Below are 24,893 nucleotides of genomic sequence, written 5' to 3'. Positions count from 1 at the left end.
CAGGTTCTCACCACTTATTGGCCTGTGTGAGAATGCGGTTCTGCTATATGACAGCTCTGAGCAGACAGCTGCTTCTCATTTTGCAGTGACCAGTTTCTCTAGTTTCTCTATCCCCGCAAGTGCAAAAGAAAATAATCTCAATACTCCCTGAGAAGATGCTTTTCACAAGGATTTGTGGCACGGGGGGGAAGTCAGAGGAGATAATTGAATTCATTCTTCCATATTCTTGGGGCTAAAACCGAAGGGAAAACAAATAAATATGTCCCCCCCGTCCTTATTGCTTAAATAACAAATAACAAGCCGGAGTGGGGGTGAGGATTGGTAAAGGAAATTATGAGGTGCCGCCATTTCAGACGGGACGCTTAGGAACATAAACAGCCTAAAAACACGAGGATAATGAGTTAACCCCTCGACGTCTGGATGGGCCTATGATGCAGTGAGATGTCAAAGTCACGGCAGAGGAGGATTAAGATGGCTTTAGAAGAGTACAGCAAAGATAGGCTGGATATACCTTATTAAAGTATGATTCGTCTGAGGCTGACACAGAGATACGGCCAGATTATCTTCCCTCTCCTGCAGAATCCACTTTAGCAAAGAACCCCTTACTATTGATCCATGAATCACTGCCATGCTTTCCCTTACAGAAATGAACACATCTCAGATATACTCTCTCAGAAATTTCACATTGGGTATATTTTGGCTCAGATTGACGGTATTCTGTATACAATGCACTGTATTCAGGAATAGCTGCCATGTTGGTTGTCAGCCATTTTTTCCCAGAAACAGATAGTAATACTCCAGCTGAAACGTATACTGTGTTATTTCCAGTGTGAATCCAAAAAAGATCATCGTAGTGAATCCTTGAGTTATCTATGGCCACCTCAGGCCCTGCATTGGGCATAACACAATGGGCCAACTCTATAAAACTGGCTAAAATTTTTTAAAAAAGGTGTATTGCCCATAGCATCCAATCACTGGGCAGCTGCCTGTTTTCAAGAGCTCTATAAGACATAAAAGCTGAACTGTGATTGGTTCATTTAGTGGTATGTCTGGTTCAGAGGGTCCCAAACATAGCATAGTATATCCTGGACCATGTACAACCTCCTCAGACCATGCACTGGGCAAAACACAACAGAGAAGTAGAGATGGCGAATATTTGAACCAAACCACTCAATCCCAATATGAAATAAATTTTCATAGAGTAGTCATTTCTGCATGGGCAGGTATAAAAAAGCAAAAAATATACTAATAAAAAAAATAATAATAAAAATACTTATAAGAGAATAGACCGGGGAAGGAAGACAAGTGATGCTAATATGGAATAATTTGTATGCCCCACTGAAGGACTGTGAAGAACTAGTTGCTTTCCCTGTATCCTATGTGTGAGCGCTCGCACCGGCTCCAACTCTTATAAATGACACTCTCCTTTTTAACTCAATGAGGCGGTCACAGAGATACAATGTTATGAATTCGCTTTCTGTGTTAAACCGCTGTAATGATATCTCCTTCTTATTAACAGCTCCATTCATCTGTAGCGTGTCTCTGTCAGAGGCGCCTTGACAAAGGGTTAATAATGTGTGTAATTTTTTCTGTCCGCGCTATCTGCCTCTGCCAGGAAGGAGGAATCGGCCTGCTGAGTGCTATTTGGGAGGCCTCTCCATTAAACTGATTAGTGCTTATGGGAGGCAGCTTATCAGAGAATAAAGACAAAACTGCTTTCCTTGTAGCGATAGAGAGAGCATGCGAGGTCCTGGCCTGACACTTACAATCAGACATGCTGCCACTTGGAAGGATTCAATGGAAATGTAGCCTTATAAGCATTTGACGGCGCACATCTGGCGGGCCAGGCCAGCGCACACACCGACCTGCGCAATTATACGTATCCTCGCTCTTCGGCTAGAGAAGGCTTGAGGGTCCTTGTCAGAAATTAATCAAGGCAAATGTTAAGGAATTCTTTCCACTTACAATACTGGCAGAAGATAAGTGGTAACATATCACAGCGCTCACAGCTAATAGCTATTAAAGGGTACGGACACATGCGCACATATATATAATAGATGAACTTGGATTTAATAAAGGCATACCGTATCAAGCCATAGTATTGGTACTTTACGTATATTTTACAGGAATATGATGTTAATCCAGCACTGAGGTGGGTGCCAGGTGATCGACTGTAATAAATTATATGATAAAAAATAATAATAATATAAATTACATGAAAATAAATATTAACAATAATAATATAATAATACTCATAAAAGAATAAGATAATATTATAAAATATATAATACTATGACGAAATTACAGAAAGGGTCTTTTCTCTAAGTGTAGCGATTGTCTTTTTCATTGGTTGCGTCAGGTGTTGCAAGTCAACCAGGGGTAGAAGGTGCAGTCGCACCCAGGCCCAGGAGCCTTAAGGGCCCCATAAGGTGTTTGTTCCCAGTTTGAGGGGACCTTTACTATAAACAATATATTATAGTTGGGGGGCCCGGTACAGATTTTGCATGTTATGTCTATCAAGTCAACCTTGTAGCCCCACTGTACTCCGCTTTCTGGCGCCTCTTGACACATAGGAAGTGCTCACTCACTCCATCATTGGCTGCAGCCATGTCGCACCTCCGTTAGTGATTGGTTGAGTGTTCACTTCTTATATATTTAGACCACATTCTATATGGTATCAGCAACCACCTGAGGACAAATCCCTACCCAAAGATGGCTGTCCATGATTTCCTGTAGTTCTGGACACATGTGGCTTCTGTTATGTTATTAGGTGCCTTAGGTGGGCTTCACACAGACAGGTTCAGTCCCATGAGATACAGATTGGATATTGGCCATATTTCCCAAACTGAACTCCCAGAATCACAGTGATCCATAGATACTCGGAGTCTCTGCTTCCCCTTGGCTCTACTGTCCCAGACTGTAATTGTGTTTTGAGTAGGGGGACAGCAGAGTCCGAGGAGGCAGAGACTCCGGGCGTCATGGATCACTATGATGCTAGAGGTTCAGGTACTGACTTACAGTTCTGTCCAGGAAATATGGCCAGCACACTGTCTCTCATGGCCTAAACCCTTCTGTATGAACTGGCCTTAGAGGTACCAAGAAGTCAAGTCCAACAGTACCTGGCAATTGTCAAACAGGTATGGCGTGGGAAAATTAAGGTGAATAAGACCTTTTTGCTATTTATGTCATTTTGCCCACTTTTTAAAAAAATTTGGACTCCTTATAACCCATGTGTGTGACTGAACTGCAATACCAGGCATCACCCAATGACAAGAGTGGCGCTGTATATAGAAAATAGCAGACCTTTTTCTCAAGTTTTGGACAATCACCATACCCATCCTTTACTCCATAAATGGACTACAGTGTGTGTTACATGATATGTATGTAGAGTAAGGAACACTCTTTGTGTCCATACACATTTGACCAATATCGGCATAACAAGCAACCATCTAATATTTATGGGGGCCCCCAATGGGAGACTAGGAAGAGATTGCCTATAGTGGTCACCAATCAGATCAGTGACAGGAAGTCTAGTAAGATCCCCACCCCCAAGGTTTCACATCCCATATCTCCAGATGTAAGACATCCTCAGACACCTTGATAGTACAGTATGGTATACTTTATACCTTCTACTGTTATAAGCTTCCCACCTTAGATATTGTGATCCTGAACAACAACCGGAGCCTGCACTTCCTAGAAGATGTGACCGGCTATATTACTCTGCCCATATCAGGTGGATTATTGAGAGGGAAATGGGATTTCTACAAGAACTAGAAGAACATGATTCCCAGCATGCCGCCTTATAGCGGCAGCAGCTATCCATTACCAGCATCTTTTAGACTTAAAAGCATTCTTATTTTTTAATGAGAAGCAGCTTTTCTTCCTATAACATTCAGAATATGTATCTGTAAATCACATATCTATAATTGGGACGTTTTAACTCTTTGTTGTGCATAAGGGAGTAAAAAAATTTTAAACAAAAACATTTGGAACAATAATAGAAAATTACAAAAAATTCTCAAAAATTATGAAAATGATGAATATAATGCCTTAGTCAGGTTCAGGGGGGCCACATCCTAATTTCTGATCCAACCACAGATCCTAGAATCTATTAGGATTTGATTGCTCTTCCCTTGGACGGTCGATCAGTTGATGGTCTCAGATAAGTGACACTGTAAAACACGTTGGTATCGCGTCCTTGTCATGTGGGCCTCAGTTCACCCCATGGAGATCCAATTTCTATTTTCCCATGCATATTCCAGGGCCCCTAGTCTACAGAATTAGATTTAATGCAATAAAGAGACGTTTACAGTGACCACAGAATGGGAACTTCCTTAAGTTTATTACTGTTTTGTAAGCCGATATAAACATATATAAAGAACTGCGACGTTTTCATGTTCTTAAAGCTCTGACCTCTGATATCTCCATTAACAATCATGTTCGGCTTAGCTAATATATTATTTTGGTAGTTTGGAGGGTAAGTCAGGAGCAAGTGTATGGGAGTCCTCAGGTCTTGAGTCCCACATTTATTTTGGGGTCTTGTGTCCCTATTTACGAAGGATTATTATTATTATTATTATTTTTTTTTTAACAAGAACTGGCTTGGGGGCCTGTATTTTTACATAGTCTTTTCTAAGATCTGCATTTGTTAATGGGTCAGATTTGGGGCCTGGTGTTTGTAGGGGATCTGATTTAGGTTGGTCAATAAGTTTAGAAAGGAGGGGAGACTGCATTTATTTATGGATTTATATTTGGTTAGTGGGTCTGGTTTGGGGTCTATACTTTGTAGGGGGTCTGGTCTAGCTTTCCCAATAAGTTTAGGGGGATGGGAAACTGCATTTATTTATGGATCTATATTTGGACAGGGTGTCTGTATTTGTTTAGGGGGTCTGATATGTGGTCTTCTTTCATTTTGGGGCATGCTGCACACCACTTTACATTCTTCTCTTTGTAATGTCCCCTCACAAACTTGAGAAGTATGATTATGCGCTTGTCCTCGCCTATAAAACCGAACAGCAAGGTTCACCCGCCATTGCAAATTTCTCTCCCCTAGACTTTCCTTATCTTACTTTCAGCTGCCAAAAGAATTACAATATAATTTCGAAACCTAAATAACGCCATCGTCTGATTTTTTTTATTTTTAGCTTTTTTGATAAAACAAAATAACAAGCCATATACTTTCATTCCGGGAGACTGTCTTCCCCTGTACACATTGTTCACGATCATTTACATAAAACTTATGCGCAGCAAGTCAAAGAAAATCACATAAAAAGCACTTCTAGTAACAAGGAGCATGGGAGCGGCGCGGATCTTGTGTTTTCTGTTTACAACTCAGCAATTTAGACTCCAGCAACAGACTCGAGTGCAAATCAGCAGCCGCAAAAAAAGTTTGGGTAAATTCAATCTGAAATGTTTTTCAATTGTGAAAATTAGTGTAATCATCTCTTAATGTGCCGCGTTTTTTTCCCTTAGTTACGTGCTAATGTGGATCATGAAGGTTTCACTGGCATAATGATGGGGTGTGTGTAATGTATCAGATCTTCTGTAAATAAGAAGCACTTAAGACATAAGCAAATGATCTTACTGCTGCCTCCCGTGTTGTCTCATTGCATCTGGTGAAGCTGAGAGCATTATTTATCGGAAAACATAAAGTCAGGAGGAGGGGAAGAAAAAAAAAACCCCGTCATATCATTTCCAGCGTGTGTACTGTTACTGCAACAGTGCCATCTACATACTTAAACAAGTAGAGTTATGTGAGGGCATGCTACAAGAAAAGTCCTCTATAGAAAAACTGGAAGGATTGTTTATGTTGGGAAGTTCCCAGAATGCATCTGTTTAGTAGGGCCGACTTGTAGAAAGGTAATGAATGGGGAGCAGGCACTGGGGAATGAGGTGTAAAGAGGGGAAATAGGAATCCGTATAATGAATGGAGTGGCGTGAGTGACTACGTAAGGATGTAGTGATGAGGGAAGGAAATGTAATAGAAGATGGGATGGACAGAGAAAGTAGAGGTGCGGGTATATGGGGTGTCAATGTAGCAGTCACACTTGGGCCCTGGTACTGCTGCCTCTATAAAGGTATGTTCACACTAAGAAATTAGGCTTTGATTTGGAGGTAAATTCCGCCTCAAAATCTGGGCTAAATTCTACCCTGAATCTGCCTACCATTGTATTCAGTGAGAGGGAGAGATCGAAGCCGGACACTGAAAAAAATAAGCATCCTACTCAATCTTGGTGCGGATTCTGTGTCTGATTTAGTCATGGTAGGAGACACCCCACAGATTAGATCCATTCATTTGAGCCTAACCGATGAGTGAAAGCCCCTTAGAAGCCACCAGTATTATAAGTGGCACACGGTAAATGGGACAAAGGGTCTGGACTCGCTACCACAAAACATTATACCTTTATAGGAGAAAAAGGCATCAGAACATTTCAGAGGGTTCTTGCTTCATGTTTATGGGCCCTGCAAAGTGGGTGAACCATGTAGCTATAGAAAAGTAAGATGGGCTTAGCCTAAAATTCAAAGTCTCTAATTTCTCTTTCCCCAACATTTGGAGGAGAGTCGGGGGGTCACTAAACATATGAGATAGTTGGCTGGTACTACTAAAATTGGTGAGTTTGGCCAGCCTTCTCTGATGTCTATGGAAGTCTTAAGTAGGACATGACAGCCTGTTTGCCAAGTTCCCTAAGATGATGATAGGGGTCAGAATTCTACATCCTATCTTTTCAAGAGTAGACAAAGTGGGTGATTTATATTGTCCAGGTCAAAGCAAACTAAGACAAAAAAAAAACCATAACGTAAATTATTTTTTTACTAAGAAATGTAAGAAAATATTCTGAGAATGTTTAGGAATTGCATATCTATTGAGGAATTTGGCTTGACAAAAACTTTATGACTTCCTTGCGATTTAGTTCACGGGATTCTTCAATACTTGGTTCCCAACCCTCGAGCTGCGTAGGACCTCCATCTCCCAAACTGTAACAGTCAGCAATACACACTTAATAAAAATGGAGCGCTGAGTTTGAAAACCCAAGCGAGCCCTTGTCATGAAGATGGAAGATCAATAAGAAACACGCACAGAGGAAGGATTAGGGACAAAATGCATCAGAGGAGCTTAACTTCAAATGCGTCCTCAATCTTTGTTTCCTCTTCATCTTTAGAAGAGAAGATCTCTCCGCTGGATGTGGATCTCCAAGCAATTCTCTCCTGTGAAGTTCCAGGAAAACAAATTGTTTTCAAGGTCCCACTTAGCAGCATAATTTAGAATGATAATTCTGTTAATGTGCTCGCAAGAAAAACAGGCAAAAAAATCTAAAGTTTCTTTTTCTTTTTTAACCTGGAAAAGAGTTTCCAATTGTGTTAACTTTTTCTTGTCTTCAACCTGTTTGTAGTCACCTGTAATAGGTTTTCCAGGATGGCCAATCCTTACGATCGATCATCTAAATCGTATCGATGGAAGTCCAACTCCGACGCTGTATATTTCTGCTTTGGTTGCAATCTAGGTTCATAGCTGAAGGCCAAGAAGTTTGTGTCTATGATAGTGTTAATTCCACAAGTCAATTTCTATAAACTATATCTTTAGATCTGGTGTCATCTTTTTGTGCAGCCTCGTGCCTTTATATGGTCACGAAATGTTTGTCTATTTTCTGATCTGCACTGATTTTTCTGTAGGAAAGATGTCACGGTACAGAGAAATTTCATGTAGCTGCCGTCGCATCCTTCTTTTATTATATTATATTACAGACCATCTGTCTATATAATCTATACAAGCCATAGTAACAGCATTTGCTCATTTAGCCAGATTTTAAGAATATTCTACTTACTTTTTAAGATTCATTACAACCAAGGGTATATGTACTAAAGATGAAGCCAATGTGGCTGTTATTACAGTAAGGAACTGCGCCAACGTAGATCACCTATCTATAGGGGCCCCAGGTTGGTGCCATGGCTTAATTTAATTGGTGGTGAGAATGTATACAGGGATTCATGTACAACATTAGAAATGAGATTGGGTAAACAAGTTCAACGTATTCCTGGTCCATGTGGTGTTTTTTTCAGTAACAGAAAGGGGAAGCCATTGTAATAAGATTTGCTATGTGGTCATCACCTCTATTACAGCCCAAAATATTATACAGGAGGCCGTATAATAAAACATTGACAGTGATCTAGGATGTTTATGTTTGGTCACCCTTAGTACTGAATACCCATATCCAACCTGCTTGGTAAAAGTGACCAACCATGTATAAGGGCTCATGAAATTTGGTAAACCAGAGAACAGGGACCAAGGTGCACTCTAGCCAGATACAGACAGCCCCTTCTTTGGCATGTTGGTAACCAATAGGTTGTCTAATTGTAGATACCTCATTGATGGCACAAAAGGCTGCATGTACCTATGAGTGGCAGCTACCATATTGATAACATAGGGTTGGTTCAAACTAGTGTCAGACTGGACCACGAGACTCCCAGATTGTCCTCCTCTGAGCCAGTGTTCAGTAATGGTCCAGTAAGAGACAACCATATTTGAAGGGCCAACCTATGAGTTGTTAGATGGTCAGCCCCATAAAAGAGTTCAATGATGTCACAGGTCTATAGGGTATCATTGCAGACTGCACAAATGGCTGCCTCCACTGTATAAAATACATTTCCCAGAAAGTCTGATACCGAATATACACTTTGACGGAAGAAATTGAAAATTCACTTTCCTATACCGATCGCGTCAGAGCATTGTGACCCCCTTACAGCAGCTAAATGGTTAAAGAAAACAATAAAAGACACAGGGGAACGGGAGAATGGGTAGGATTTACTGGCGTTTACTTTTAATCTATGGTGCTTTTGCTCTGTAGCTTATCAGCCCTATGTCAGCTTCCCTTTCCTCTTTTATACTCGACGCATCGCCCCCCATGCTGCTGCTGGGGGACGGGACCCGAGTGTCTGTCAGCTTTTTGTCAGGGGAAAAAAAGAGAGAAGAAAAAGGAACGGAACAAGAGGCAAAGCAAAGCTAAGAAGAATCTATTAGATGTCACTGGGCTTTTGTATCCATGTCAATGATTCAGGATTAGAGTGTTTGAAATAATCTTATTGAGGGGAATCAAAGGAAGCGGAGAGACGAGGCAGCCTCCGAAGCATATGGCAACAGCCTGGACAATATCTTATTAGGGATGTGTGCCCTGGCACCATTACCTCCATGAGACGTTAGAAAACCAGCCATTCACCAACTTCTAGGTGCTACTGACACCAAGAAAAAAAAGTTCTCAAAAAGAAAGATTAAGAGGAAATTCTTCTTCCAAATTGCTACATAATGGAAGGCAGGAAAGAGTCGTTGACTTGCACAGTTGGGGTGAACGACGTGATAACAATATAGAAAAACTTGGATATGCTGAAACATGTAGTCATCGCTCCATTAGAGAACTCAAGTCGTCCTACAACAACCTGTTAGGCAAAACTCTCATTTATATTGGCCCTTTATCCCAAGCCTTAGGAGGTCACTCAGTAGAAACCGTGACTGACAGCTGAGCTAGCCAAAAACTCAGACAGACAATCTACTGGGAGAGGGGCTTGTAGCTGTAAACTATCTCCTGGCGGTCACGTTATAATGGCTGAATTAGTCTTATAAGCTGCCAATAGTAATTGAATGGTAAGGAATCACTCTTCCTTGACTAATAAACTAAAAAAAGCCAATGGTTCTGTAGGACTAGATTCACACTTGCTTTTGATGAGTGGATACAAAAGATATAAATATAACTTTCATTTCAGATTTTCTTTTACTGAAGATAAAAAAACTGGGACAGATTTACTAATCTTGTCTGAAATGTAGACAGCTTAAAGGGATTGTCCAGGATTTCGAGCAAACTCAGTGGCCCCTGGAGTGGGTGTTAGAGAGAATCTTTCACCACATGGGGCACATGCGGTTTTATATACCGCTAGAAAGCCGACAGTGCGCTGAATTCAGCGCGCCGTTGGCTTTCACGATCTATGTCCCCGGTGGAGAGTAATTGGTGTCGGTACTGTAGCTCTTCACTGTCAGAAGGGCGTTTCTGACAGTCAGTCAGGAACACCCTTCCTCACAGCAGCGCCTATAGAGCTGTGTTGTGAGAGGGAGAAGGAACGCCTCCTTCTCCTCTATGGACGAGTACTGGGGAGGGGGCGTTCCTCCTCGCTCTCACAGTACAGCACTATAGGCGCTGCTGTGAGGAAGGGCGTTCCTGACTGACTGACTGCATCAAATTTTTCCTCTGCGGATATTCCAATGTGGAAATTTTTCAGCATATCTATCCAGCGTGCACATACCCAAATGTAATGCTCTGCTTGGTGCATTTATATTAGTAAATCTGCCCGGCTGCGTCAAAATCTTTTTGTCTGAAACCAACCCAATGTACCCCCCCAAAAAAATCAATAACAAGCAGAGGTCATCTAAGCAGAGAGTGACCTCAGGAACTCTATCTACAGAAAAAAACGCCCTAAAAACAATAATCAAAAACTGTTTGTGAAACCAGCCTTACTCCTACAAAAAGTTGCCGTAGAAAATACTACATAACATCTCCATATGATTTCAATTTTGGTTTTCACTTAACCCTACGGAGACTGACACATTCCAGTGCGTCAGTACTATCCAGCCATGGGCTTCTACTCCTGGAACTTTTCCGTCTCTAATTGCTTTGAAATTTGGCAGCCATTTTTAACTCGTCCATGGGAAAAAAAACCACGCTGTTATGATTTCAATTAAGTCAGGAATTACGATTATATGGTCAACATGGTCAAAACAAATTGTCTGGTCCACATCATGAGAAACAACGAAAGGAAACACAAACAGTGGTGGTTACTGTAAAAACCTGTCTCCGGCGATCTCCTGCGCATTCAGACTCCCAGGGTCCAGCCAGAGACGAAGCTTGGAATGATGGGGCCCCATAGCAAGATTCCTTCCCCTGTACTGGTCCTCCATATGGTATAATGCCACCTCTATAGATCCTACACACTGTATATTGCCTCCTTTATTGTCCTCCATATTTTAATTGCCTCCTTTACTTGCCCCCACAGTATACTATCCATTTACAATTCCTCACATAGTAATTACCTTCTTTCTGGCCCCTCACAGTATACTGTCCCTTTAGAGGCCCCCATTACTTAAAAGTTCCTTTTACGGGCCCCCCATACAGTGAGGGCTCCTTCTACAGGCCCCCTTCTATAAGCATTCATACATTAAGTGCCCCCTTTATAGGCCCCCACACAATATACTTCTCCCCATAATGGCCCCTACAGAGTGACTTTAGGCCTTTACCTATTTAGCAGCCAATATTACCTATCCCCGCTCCTGCTGAACACCTCCTCTGTTTCTGATGCATGTTACACTCCAATACTAAACAGCATTATGTGTGGCACCCCCTGGACGCTGAATACGAGCAGAGATGGTGGTAAGAATGAATGGGGACAGGTAAGTGAATACACTACATTAAAAAAAACAGCTTTGGCCTCCTAATGTAGAGGGCCCCATAGGAGCCACTAAGGGTTCTGTGGCGGTAGATCCATCCCTTGGTCCAGCCGGATCATCTTCTCGTTGACAGAGAGAAGTCTTGTGAGGCGAATTTACACTGATCTACTTTTGGCAGCGCCATCTTTTTCTGATTCTTACGCTGCAAAACCTAATTAGCAAACTCACTCATTAGTCTTCTAGAAAAATTAGCGCAGCTTATGCTAATTACTCCGGTAAAATTTAATAAACTCTTTGAAATCGGGATCGACTAATGAGGTTTTATTTATTGAACTAAAATAACGGTAAGGAAAAAGGTTAGGACACAGGGATACCCATTGTGGTAATAAAACCACAATTTATTCCATTCCGGCACAGGAATTTTATAGCTACGCTTTTAAATTCAAATATGAGTTACAATTCGGATGTTAAATCAATCCCGAACTTAATTTAAAAGAAGAAACTCTCCTCCCCCCCTCTTCCAGCCATGATTTGCTGCTCGGAATAACTTCTCGCTTTTAATGGGGGTAGTGAATTTGTGTCACGGAAATAGCTCCTTTCAAAATGACATCATTGGATCATTAGACGGCGTTTCGTTCTGAGAAATCGGACTCTTTGGGCATATTCACGGCACCTTACAAGCTACAGAGACACAAACGGGGGGTTCACAGGAGACGATGCAAAGCCGTGCTCTTACCGAGGCTGCTTAAGACGTTACATATGCTTAAAAGGTGCCTGGAAAAAATCACACCTCTGGTGTACTTGGCAATGACACAAGGGCATCTCAAAAATGGAACGTAGGATTTGTAGATAGAGGTGTGTAGTGTTAGGGCTCATTCACACGACAGGATTCCTCAGCCATGTGCTTAGCGTTGTATTAACAGCCCCATAGACTTTAAAGGGGTTGTGCCATTAAAGACACTTATCCCTATACTGTAGAAAAAGGATAAGTGTCCAATAGCTTGAGCCCAACTTACACAATCAGCAAAACCGGAGACCGAAAGTCCCCCTAAATCTTCCTTTTGAAGGGAGCGGCAGTGCACTTGCGTAACTGGCGCTCCCTTCATTCTTTTGGCACTGCAGACACTGCTGGAGATTACAGTCCTGGTAGCCACATAGTGACAGTGAATGCAGTGCCGGTCAGGCAAAGACAAGCAAATTCATAGCCCGATTTCACAGATATCTCAATAGTCTCGTGTCTATGAAGGGTCCATGGAAATGGATTACCCTAAGGAGTACACTTGGCTTTGAAGAAAGTATACGTTGTGTGATTGTAGCCTTAGGGTGCTTTTGCAGCACCCATTTGCAGTATTGTATGTACCACGAAAGCTCTTGGTACATACATCAAATTTAATGTGTATAGGGGTGAGACCCTGTTGTATCAGCGGCCCATAACTGATGAAAAGCCTTGTTACTGAAGAATCCTTTGGCACTGTATTGGCGGAGTCCAACCCTAAAGATTCCACATGCATTAGATAAAAGCTGGTTAGAACTGCAATTGTTGCCAATCCGGCCAACTATCTAATGCATATATGGGTGACCCAACTCTCTCCTGATGGCAGATGTCTCCACTTCTAATTGGACAATGCCACAAAGCTCTGAATCACGTTTCCTCACCTAAGACCACCCACGTGACAGTAAAGAGACTCCTTTCTGTGAACCATGATTTATTATAAAGAAGCCTAGTACCAAAAGTCTACCTCCATTTTGGATAGGTACACCACAGACAATAGGTACAGACAATTGGTCTGATGCGAATCTATGTCTGTGTGCATAGTCTTACATAGACCACTAGCTTTATTCTAAGCATAGTGGGGATTTCCAACGTTTCTGAGAAAATGTACTTGTTACAAGGAAAACTGTGCATTATAATAAGTGAAGTTTCCACCATTTTTTTTTTTTTGCAGGTTCTGAAACCTGACTGTAAGAAGGAATCAGAATAAGAGCAAAGTAGACCTTGTATGATGCTAGGAGGTCTAAGTGTGCCGGATCAAAAAATGGTTAGACAGTGGCCTTGTTTACATGATGTCTGCCCATACCTAGGCTTGTACGGTATCTGTTCCTTTTTTTATACCACAATGAGAGTTGCAGTTTCGAGAGTACACCCAGAGGCTTCTATACAACATCCTGTGCAACCCTTCCCAAAGTCATCATAAAGTAACACTCAGATATTCCCTTACTCTGCTCATTTATCCACCTATCTATTAATCTATCTATCTATCTATCTATCTATCTATCTATCTATCTATCTACAAATGTCCAAACAACACCACACCGATAATAAGAGGGGTGCCTGCCACAGAATACAGACTATAGTGCCAATAGAAAACTCCAAGAATAAGTGAAAAAAAAAAAGTGGGGGTACTTTATTCACCCAAAAAATATCCATTTATCTATCAATCCTTCTGTCTATCTGTCTCCTATCTATCTAATATCTATCTATCTATCTATCTATCTATCTATCTATCTTATCTATCTATCTATCTATCCTTCTATCTATCTATCTATCCTTCTATCTATCTATCTATCTATCTATCTATCTATCTATCTATACTTCTATGAATATCTATCTATACTTCTATTTATCTATCTATCTATCTATCTATCTATCTATCTATCTATCTATACTTCTATGAATATCTATCTATACTTCTATTTATCCTTCTATCTATCTATCTATCCTTCTATCTATCTACTTAATACACCAGACTTATCATGCATAAACAATGTATCATAAGTTATTCCAACTACATAGGTAACTGAGTCTGACTAATTCCCTTACAACGTAGGAGGGTGTAAGAATATTATGTAAATGCTCCTATGTCGCTTTGCTTTAAATACACTTTTTACATCATGGGAAATTCATGTTTTCTAGAAAGGATTGCCCCAGTTTTGAATACCCCCATGAAAGCAAAAGAAGTGATTCCGGTAATGCATATATCAACTAAACCGCAGCAAATCTATGCACAAATGATATCTATACATATTGCTGTACAGCCCATAAGCAGGACCCTCACTCCTATTGTTTCAGTGCTTTCGTGTGTTCAGTCCATGTTTCTACCCTATGAATTGTAAAGTGCTGTGGAATATGTTGGTGCTATAGAAATAAAAATTATCAACAAATGCATGAGATATTACTGCTACATAGAAAGGGTATCAATAATCAGGTATAATGCTTTACATTAGGGCACCTCTTGTGGGTGTCCCAAGGAGATGTGACCTATATCTTATTTAGTCAGTTCCAGAGATTCCAGAATTTATTTCTAATTGTAAGGGAATACATGTGATTGATAAAGCCCCTGGTACATGGGAAAGAGCTCTGGGTTCAAGTCGTAGAATTTACTTATATATTATTTCCGGGTATGCTTGTCCTATTTCCCCTTCTCCATGGGTGACATAAACGTAGGCAACTTTCAATCTCCACAAACACAAAAAATGGAGAGCAAAAGAAGTACCAAGGGTCACGACACTGTCTTTCAAGAAGCAAATGGAAGACATCAAAAAATTTTTAAAAAAAGTCATCCTAGACTGGGGAGAACAGGCAGAGGGTTGAAGCTCCTGTCCCCCCATACACGACCTGTAATGGGGCTCCAGTCTAGGATGACTTTTACCATGTTCAAGCTATAATACAGGTGTCTTTTTATATAGAGAAGCCTTTAGGCCCCCTGAGGCTCCAGGGCCTGGTAGTGATTACTACCCCAGTAACAACCCCTGTGAGTACTGGTGTATGCTAGCAATGGGAGAAGGGCGCTGGGTGTCAGCATGGGCCCCAACAAACCACTCTGCCTTCACAGAAATTTTAGATACAGGACTAGAGCAGTACACTAAAGCAATGTCCTTAATGTAGGGGTGTAGTGTCAAGAATCAGCACATTTTAAAGGGAGTTACTACAATTTAAAGTTACTACCATGGGGCAGGGCATAAGTGACTGACCATAGGGTTCACACACTCGGACCCCAGTTAATATAGATAACAGGGATCCTTGAGTCTCCATGTTTGAATGGAGCAGTGGTATAGTGCTCTGCTATCTCTGACCACTGCTACATACAAATGGGGGGACACAAGACTCCGATTATCATGATCAGTAGGGTTCCAGTAGCCAGATCTCCACCAATCATCGATCAGACATTTATCACTTATCTTGATATTTTCCATCCTGGATAAAGGGGCAGAACAATTGGCGGGTGCTGGATTAATATATATAAGGTTTTCGATATTTAATTTTTTTAAAGCTCACTGCCAATGACAAATTTATACATATATAAAAAAAAATATGACATGAAAAAAATCACTTTTTTCAGAAGGCGGTTTAAAATATTTTCCATTCTGTCTAAATCAATAAAGTGCTACAGAAAAGCAAACATGGGGAATTGTTCAGACTGCGCTAAGATTTGCATGTTCAAAGAGAGAAGGCAAAGTGACTTGGAAATTAGATTCTAGTTGATCAGACTTGGATGATGTTATTTTTTCCTTTTGGGGGTAGGACGCGGATTATTAGGGACACTTAATATCAATGTCATCAGCAGTCAATATTCTCATATAATTAACCAAATATTAATAAATAATATGATATAATATAATAGGGACTGATATAATAATATGCTGCGGGTATAATGACACCATAATACATACGGCGTGTATCTAATATTCTAACTATTCTCTATGAATCATTCCTACCATTATGACGGAAATAAATCACTGACTAATGCCGCTGTTATCACATTCACTTCAGTACATAAGTAACCATTATCAAGTGGTCTTGAAATGAAAATAATTTTTACGGCCATGCCGCCTCGTGTAGGACTGACTCATTCATTACGCACTCTTGGCAGTCAACCAGCAACACATATATACTTTACAGGGCGATAACATATTTCTACATATGCACAACTAGCATTCAAATATAAATACAGCATTGAAAGGGTTAACTGAAATTAGGAGAAAAGGTTACTTTTTCCTCAGAATCAGCGCCACCCTGTTCATGGACTGCCTCTGGTATTGCAGTTAAGGTCTAGATAAGTGAATGGAGCTAAGCTGCAGTATCAGAATCAGGCTATCGACGGGGGGGGGGGGTTGGTTAAACCTCCCCCCCAAATTAGTCCATTAAAAATCATATGCTTATGCTATGCTATGCTCTGTGTGGATCAGCTGTTCAGGGCCACTTCGGATGCCTTTACTATACAGTGCACAGATCCAGAAGCAGTTAGTTCTGTGTCCTATATAGTGATTGTTTTGACTTCAATGGGCGTTGGGTGGTTATACAGATCAGGAAGCAGTTGCCGGGTGCCAGTACTAAAGCTCGATGCCCATAGAAGTAAAAGCTATAGCTATACAGGACACAGAACCAACTGCTTCCAGATCTGTGCACTGTATAGTAAAGGCATCTGAAATGGCCCTATACAGCTGATCCACGTGGGAGCCAACTGTCAACCCCCCACCGATCAGAAATTTATGGTGATTTCTAAAAATAGGCCATAAATAAAAAAAGATTCCTGATCATCACCTTTCATGATGTTCCCTTTCTGCATTTCAGATGACTTTGGGAAAGCAAAAACATTTTTAAAAATTCATGGAAAAAATATTTGAAAAATTTAAATTGAAACAATATCTCTTTTTTTGTCTATTGAAATCTGTCATATTCAATTACCTTGCAGCTAATAATGAGTTATTTAGATTTACTGTTGATTTAAAGGAACATAAAATCAAATAATGATCTAAAAATAATTTGGCAAATTCAACAAAGTCCAAAAACTGCTCAACAATATCTGTAAAATTCTATATTATTTCTCAGAAATCCTCAAAATCTTACATAAAACAGAAGAAAATTAACAAGCTGATTCGGTTTGCTAGTTGTAGAAAAGAGCGCATATCTTAAAAAGTAACAATTTCACGCCCTACTGATCCAGGCCTCTTTACTGTCAGTCCTTGTTAATGCACTGTACACTCTCTACACTCAAAGGAGGGTTAATACACAGAGACCAGTAATGAGAACAGGACAGGGCGACGATATATCCAATTACGTAAGGCCTAACTAAAAAGCAGGGAAAAGCCTGATACAGGAACTAATAACTACCGAGAGTAACACAACGGGAAGGAGAGAGGAAAAAAATAATAAACAAGCGAGGAACAGAAATAATAGGTGGGAAATGGACTGCAATGTAGAGAAAGAAAGTTCTGATAAGAAGATTAATAAGTATAAACTATGATGATAAATACAGGATACATATAGGATATGGGATAGATAGATAGATAGATAGATAGATAGATAGATAGATAGATGGAATTAGTGCTTTATATAGAACTGTAGATGAAATATTACTTAGATTTTTAGCATATTTCTGAATCTGCCATTTTATGTAGACATAATTCAGATGTTGTTTATCGTTAAATGGGGATACAGTGGATTTGCCTAGAGCCGAGGCCATTTCCTCCAGGGATTTTTTCACAGATTAGTTCCTTACACAGACCATTCCTACTCGTTGACAGACACGTTCCATAAACCAGTAAGGCCAGTAGGGAAAAAAAAATAAAATAAAACACAACAACTTAGGACTGAGCTATTGCACATTCCATCTGCCTATAATATATTCCGCACACATACATGAATGTAGAGGTGCACAAACTAATTTACAATGTATTTATTATGGAAGGAGTTGTCGGTGTCAATGGGCGGCTAATTAATTGCCAACATCTAATTCAAAGTGGCCACTAGGAAAGCTGCTGTATATGTAATAACCTAGGAATGAAGCCACCTCTGAGCGGAGTGACAATAACAAATTACATAAATTATATTCTTTTTGAATGAATTTTTTGGAAGATGTAAATAGTAATACAATAGTAATAAAATAACCCCTCTTATACACGTACACATAAATGAAAATGATCACATTGGTCTATTGGCGCACATTGACCAAAGACCCTTTAGCTGAAATCTTTAAAGGGAGTCTGTGATGAGAACCCAGCATATCAACCAAGCCCTGCAGATAGGTAGGTTAGGGTCACCTGAATCCGTGTTTTTCCAATGAGATTTGGTGTTTCTGTTGCTGAAATATTGCTTTTTTGTCAATTAAAAATTGCTCTTTGGAGCAATGTGGGCAGTGTAGTATTGAGCCACCAGAGTATTAGAAGATATGGTGGGTCCAGGCTCCAAAACAAAAATGGCACATCCAAATTTGAAGGGTTCTATGGTCTGTTTTCAAGGGTATCATTATATCTGGCAGGCTTAAGGATTCTCAGTCCAACACTGAATGAGGGTGTTGCTATTGTTCCTCGCAGGTAAGTGGCTATGCCCTTGTTGCACCAAAGAGCTAATATACGTATAGACAAAAAAGTCAATAGCTCGACAACAAATGCACTGATTCACAAGGGGGAAACAGCATCTGGTTCAGGTGACCCTAACCTATCAATCTTCAGGATTGGGTTGATATACTGGGTCCTGGTGACAGACTCCTTGTAGAAGGGCCCACCTTAGAGCTGGTTCATTCTTATACCCTACCTGAAGTGCTTCTTTGCCTCAACCCAAGCCAGTATGACCCGCTTCCAGCAGTAAACCATTATCTAGTAGTTGGTAAACCTAGGCTCTGGTTGCACTTTTCCATGGGCCCCATAGCAATCTTCTAGGGTGCACTGGCCTTGGAACAGAAGTGCATGCATTGAAACCTCTTTGAGACAACCACCCAAAGAAACATTAAAAAGTGGTCTTCTAGGACGGTGGTATTTTCAAAGAAGATAGTCAGTATGGTGAAACTGAAAATCTGTCACAGTCTGGATAAGAGCGTGGTCATTTGGAGAGGTTTCACTGCATTATACTCAGACATAAACATTCGCGAGGTATTATTTCTTGATTGGTTCACCAATAAGTGAAACAGCTTGATCTACCCAATCAGCTGCAGAATTCAGTGGAAAGTGGCCACACTGCAATACCATACACAGCCTATGGACACTAGTGGCGCTGTACCTGCAAAAATACCTCATTTTTCCATTCTCACATAAATATTTTAAGCAGATATCATCTCATATTTGAAGTAACTGTTTGTCATTATCAAAAAGATTCCAGCCACAAAAATAGCAACTAGACCAAGAAAATAATGTTAGAAGTAAGTTATATAGAAATATAATTAGTTAAACCAGCCAAAAAATGGCAAGCACAATATAAATTACAAAAATCTGGACACCAATGCCTACTTATTACACCTGAAAAAAGGCGCCGCTATATAGACGACATTCTAAAATCTATAACAATTGTTCGCAATTTACCAGCCAGATCATGGATGATATTTGTTGGACATAGAAATATATCACATTTGGCGTCATTTAACTACTATCCAACATCAGCTGAAGGCTTGAGGTGGAATGACAAATTTCCTATCGGCAGGCATTAAGATGACTACTTCGGTCATCCATATTCCAAAATCAGTGAAAAACCAGGAAACAACAACAAAGTTACAAGAATAGCAAAGTCCTCAACTTCTCTTGGTGGTATTGTGTAATCCCACCTTTACTCAAACCCGTGTGCCAACATCTTGTAAACAAGACTGATAGACCTCATGCCCAACATCAGATATCCATCCATCAAAGTCCTTAGGACACCAAAATTATTGAGATCAATTCCAAATAAACCACCATATCTAGACAATTATAACCATAAGTCAAAATATATGATGTAGGTAACATAGTGGCATCTGCCACCCAGTGCCAAGAAGGTGCCCATTTTGTTGTAAAATCTATAAATGATGTTTGTACTGGGTTTAGTTCAGGAGAAGGAGTCAATATTGACATTGTTCAAAAGCCAATTGGTGTTAGTGGGTTCTTCTAAGGAGTCTCAAAGAAAATTGGTTGGTGACACAAAATGGGAATATAGGCATTGGGTGGTCTTTGACTTCATGATGAAAGCAGCAGTGACTTCAGTGACTAGTCCTTAAATTTACAAATTTAGACTCATGTATGGATAACAGAGAATCCCCAAAAGGACCATATAACAGTTTTATTTGCCTTGTATGGTGAGGCAGTGATTCACAAGGGAAAAACAAGGATTCAGGTGACCCTAACCTATCTATCTGCGGGGCTGGGTTGGTATGTTGGATTCTGGTGACCGGCCCGTCATATGGCATAGGTTTTCTTTAGAGAGGTTTTCCAGGAATAGAAAACCTTTCCACAAACATATCTACAGGTTGTGTCGTACTACAGCCAAGTTTGACTTAAGTGAACAAAATTAGGATGAAATTAGCCTTAAATATATATAATACACACACACACACACACATATATATATATATATATATATATATATATATATATATATATATATATACCTTAGTATATGTCGGTGTGGCGATTAAATAGACTGAATTTCCAGTTGTTTTACTCATTAAAGGTGCCGCCATGGTGAAGCCTAATGTGAATATAATAGTGCACCATACATATAGTCATGTATAAGATGTGACCTACGGCTTTCATTAGTACAATGCCAGGTAGTGTCACCAAAGCTAACCTATATTTGGCAGCGCCCGTTTACAGTAAATTCCGCTGATCGGTTTTAGAACCTTTATTAAGTCTGAGAAGCAATTAGAGATGGTGCCACATTACTGAACAGATGCTATAAAGGGCAGGGAAGGTGTTACATGGTCGAGTGCTCGCTCATCTAATGCCACCGCAGTGCGCTGTACCCAACCGTCACTGCTGCTTTCATCTGCCCAACACCCGCTCTGAGAAGCGGCATGGGGCAGGTGTTTCATTGTAATGAGGTTCAGCAATGGAGAAGAAATAAAGGCAGCTCCAACCTGTCAATAATCACCGGATCGGAGGGTGTCTCGTTCCGATTCCCACAGCTCTTCTTATCACAACAGCGACTGTGGAGTCAAAAAAACAAGAGGAGGTTTCAGTATTACGGCTGTACTGCACATTCAGCCTCATTGAGACAGCATGCTCAAATTGCAGCGACATTAACGGCATCCTAGCGACTTGGAAGCTGTGTCAGAAAACACGTTAAAGTCGCATGGGGGCTAATTACTTACCGTAACCTCGGCCAGCACAGCTGCCAGCTTATTAGGCCTGGCGGCCACACAGGTAAATGAGCAAATTGCCCTCTAAATACTGACTTTATCTCTGTGTAGTTCTATAATACAGAATTCACAACTTATATTTATAGTCTGACGAAAATAAGTGAACCCTTATATTCTATATCAAAATTTAAAGGGGGTGTCCAGGACCTGAAGGTAACTGATATTTGATAAGTCATCAGTATCTGATACCCAGACCCTGTACCAATCAGCTATTATGGCTGTAGCTCTGTACACTGTATACAGTTTCCAATCCATACACTATAGCATTGGCACCTGTAACTGCAGCCCTGCTGCCATTCACTTGAATAGAAGCAAGGCTGGTTCAAGCTGTATACTGGCAGCGGAAACACGTGAACAGGATGGGGTTCGAGTGTCAGACCCCGACCAATCTGATACTGATGGCTTTTCCTGTAACAATTACATTCAGATCTTGGACAACATTTTAAAATCGAGACAGAGACAGTTAATTCGAATGCAAAAGATATATACGTTTTTGGTAGTTTAAAGTTTAGGGTCTTATTTATCTAACATCTGTGAGAAACGGACATGTCAGTCCATTTTTGCCCTTTTTCCCTTGACGAACATGTGTCTGTGATGCAAATAAAGTAACAGCTGCATAGAAAACCCCTACAGAATTGGAAAGTATCAGTCTATTATTGGGCTTAGTGGACAGATTGAAAATTGAAGGATTTACAACCTTTTTCATATAAATGTAAAAAGAAAAAATCAAAAATTCTTTTAAAAATATATGTTTAACTTGCTAAAAAAATAAGTAATTTTCTGTTGACACATTCCCTTTAAGCCCTTCTTTGCGACTATTCATACATAAGTAGCTCTAGCAGTTTTCATGAACCAGGAGGCTCAGGATGAAATGAGCTATTTTTCCATTTGAGGAGGAAATAAAAAATGTGAATTGAGATGGATTGACGTGGATTTAAAAAGTCTGAATCTATAAGGGGGCTTCTGAATATAGCTCCGTACCCATCCAATAAGAATTGTAAATGTAAAAAGAAAAAAAATCTAAAAAATGTAAATCAAAAGCCCAATAAGTCATCAATAATTAGAATATAAGCTAAAATAGGAAATAGAGATGTATGGGTCTTGTATAGTAGAAGCCTTTTGCATTCATCTCCTGCACATTTTCCGTATCACATGGTAATTCAGTCTTCCGCCACGGGACAATTGCATATTTCATTAATCTTTACAGTGATATAAATCCATACACACAGTGTACTTTACTAGACGACTCATTTAGGAAAGTCATTTGTCCCGGTGACTAGAATAGTGGAAAGGTTTTGACTTGTAATAAATAATGATCTCAACCAGCGCAGCACCGGCCTTGGTGAGTTTTGCCCAGGCTTTGCACAGACCGTCCGGTTTCTAAACTAAGCTACCCCCTGCCAGCTGGACTAATGCCACTTTGTGCCCTGCAGAGCCCAACAAAGTCATCTCTATGGCCGACCCTGATCTCTCACACAATATAGCCAATTTCTACAAGGTTGCACCATAGGTGACCCGCTGAGTTTGTGGATAGCCACATCCTTTTATGGCAGGGACGGGGATGTTAGTTTAGGGAATAAGAAAAATAGAGCACTCTGTAAGGAGCTGAAAAATATAGAACAGGCGTCAGATATTCGGGAGCAACAAGATTCCATGTTTGGAAAGTTCAGAGGGTACATGGCTTAAATCCAGTTTAAGACTGAGGTTCTTTAGGCCTACCAGATAAAATGATTTTGAGGTTCACCCTCCACCAACAACTAGGAAATAGACCGTAGTACCCCTCAAATTTGGGTGTCTTCTGCTGGACCATTACTGTGTTACTGCTGGGTCCATTTGGGATCTTCTGTGGGCCAGTCCAACATTACCTTGACCTTATGTTCTGAGCTGTAGCGAGCCCTAATACTGCACCCATAGAAGTGTATGAGAGCATAAGCCATCTCCATATACCTCAGGTGTGAATCTGACATGCCATGATCCATCTGATTCATTACTACTGAGATGTTCTCATAGGGGATCATGTCCTCGTAGGCTGAATATATGTGTATCTATGTATAATAGACCACTGCCAGTGCAGCTCCTGTACCCCAATGTAAAATCTGTAACAGAGTCCGCACGTGTGGAATAATACTGGTATCTTATAAGGCTAGGTTCACACAGACTAATTTGGAGAGGTCAGACCTACATTGTCCATAGAGTGGTTGCATGCCTGAGTGATATGCCATCACTTTTACACCAACCCTCCATCCCCTTCATTCTAAGGATTGGTGGGGTCCTACTACTATAGGGGTCACAGAGGTGCACAGGTCACCCCCATCACACTAGAGTTGGATAAACTTTTTTGATCTCCTTTCTGATTCCCTTTGTTGTCTGCACATTGTAAATTTATCACCCATGCCCTCTGGTGAGATTTATGATACACAGCCTTCCACTGTCAGAAAGGTAAAAATTAACCCATTAACTGCAAAAATATCATTTTGTCAGCAGCATATAGTCAAGGAGGGATTCTGTGGGGGAGGCTGTGGCATCATAGGTGGCATGATTACTATGGGGGAGCATTTACAGGGCATGGGAATGATGAGAAGCTTGACATGTGAAGAAGTCTTCATGGTGGTCTGGCCCAGAAAGAGGAGGATAGGGAAATGTAAATGCTGCTAAAATATATGGCAGAAAGTCATAAACGTTGCCAAGCCCTGGGTCCCATAGATCAGACCTCCACCCACCACACATCAGCAATACACCATTGCTTTACATGATGAAGAGGTTTTCTGAACAGCTCCAACAGGGAATGGGATTCAGCTTTTCTATGAAAATCATATATGGACAGTTTGAAAAATTTGGATTTATCCATAAATAACTGGGATGATGCCATTCAGGACTCTCAGAAAGCTGAATCACAGCCACTCTTATGCTACATTCAAATCTGTGTCGGTCAGGCTAGGTTCAGATCTGCACCAGAGACTCAGTCAGTGTCTGCCTGAAAAAAGTTCTGCACTGAGGACTTTTTCCTGTACCGTTTTGGTTTTAAAATGATGAACACGCGATAGACCCCATTATAGTCAATGGGGTCCCCTGGTCTTTATGCGTTACCGCCATTTTAGTGGTCCTCCTCTCTGTTGTTCTGAGACGCAACGCCAATGTGAACCTAATGTCAGTCCATTCTTTATAGTTTTCCAAGATGAACAGTTTGTCTACTATAATGACAGACAACAGATCCTGAGGGACCCCACTTACTATAAGGGGGTCTATTGGCTTTATGTTTCTTTAACCTGAAATCGCCGGACAAAAATTTGGACTTTCCGTACTCTTTTGTGTGACATTCAAGACTCTGTGCTTTGATGTGAACATAGCCTTAGAGCGGAAACAGAAGT

At 40.5% G+C, this 24,893-nt stretch overlaps 1 protein-coding gene across 4 annotated transcripts in view; it reads right to left on the bottom strand.

The window, feature by feature from the left end:
* The window catches only part of EBF1 (EBF transcription factor 1), a 315,242-nt gene that overhangs the window by 263,786 nt on the left and 26,563 nt on the right, over positions 1-24,893 (bottom strand). For all 4 annotated transcript variants that reach the window (XM_075274868.1, XM_075274870.1, XM_075274869.1 and 1 more), the window contains exon 6: positions 21,244-21,312. In XM_075274868.1, the coding sequence (XP_075130969.1) occupies positions 21,244-21,312 (69 nt within the window). The remainder of the gene's footprint in view (positions 1-21,243; positions 21,313-24,893) is intronic.

This window comes from Leptodactylus fuscus, chromosome 5 (assembly GCF_031893055.1).
Source record: "Leptodactylus fuscus isolate aLepFus1 chromosome 5, aLepFus1.hap2, whole genome shotgun sequence".
NCBI lineage: Eukaryota > Metazoa > Chordata > Amphibia > Anura > Leptodactylidae > Leptodactylus > Leptodactylus fuscus.
The sequence above is the reverse complement of the archived record's forward strand: the minus strand, read 5'-3'. Positions and strand labels throughout refer to the sequence as shown.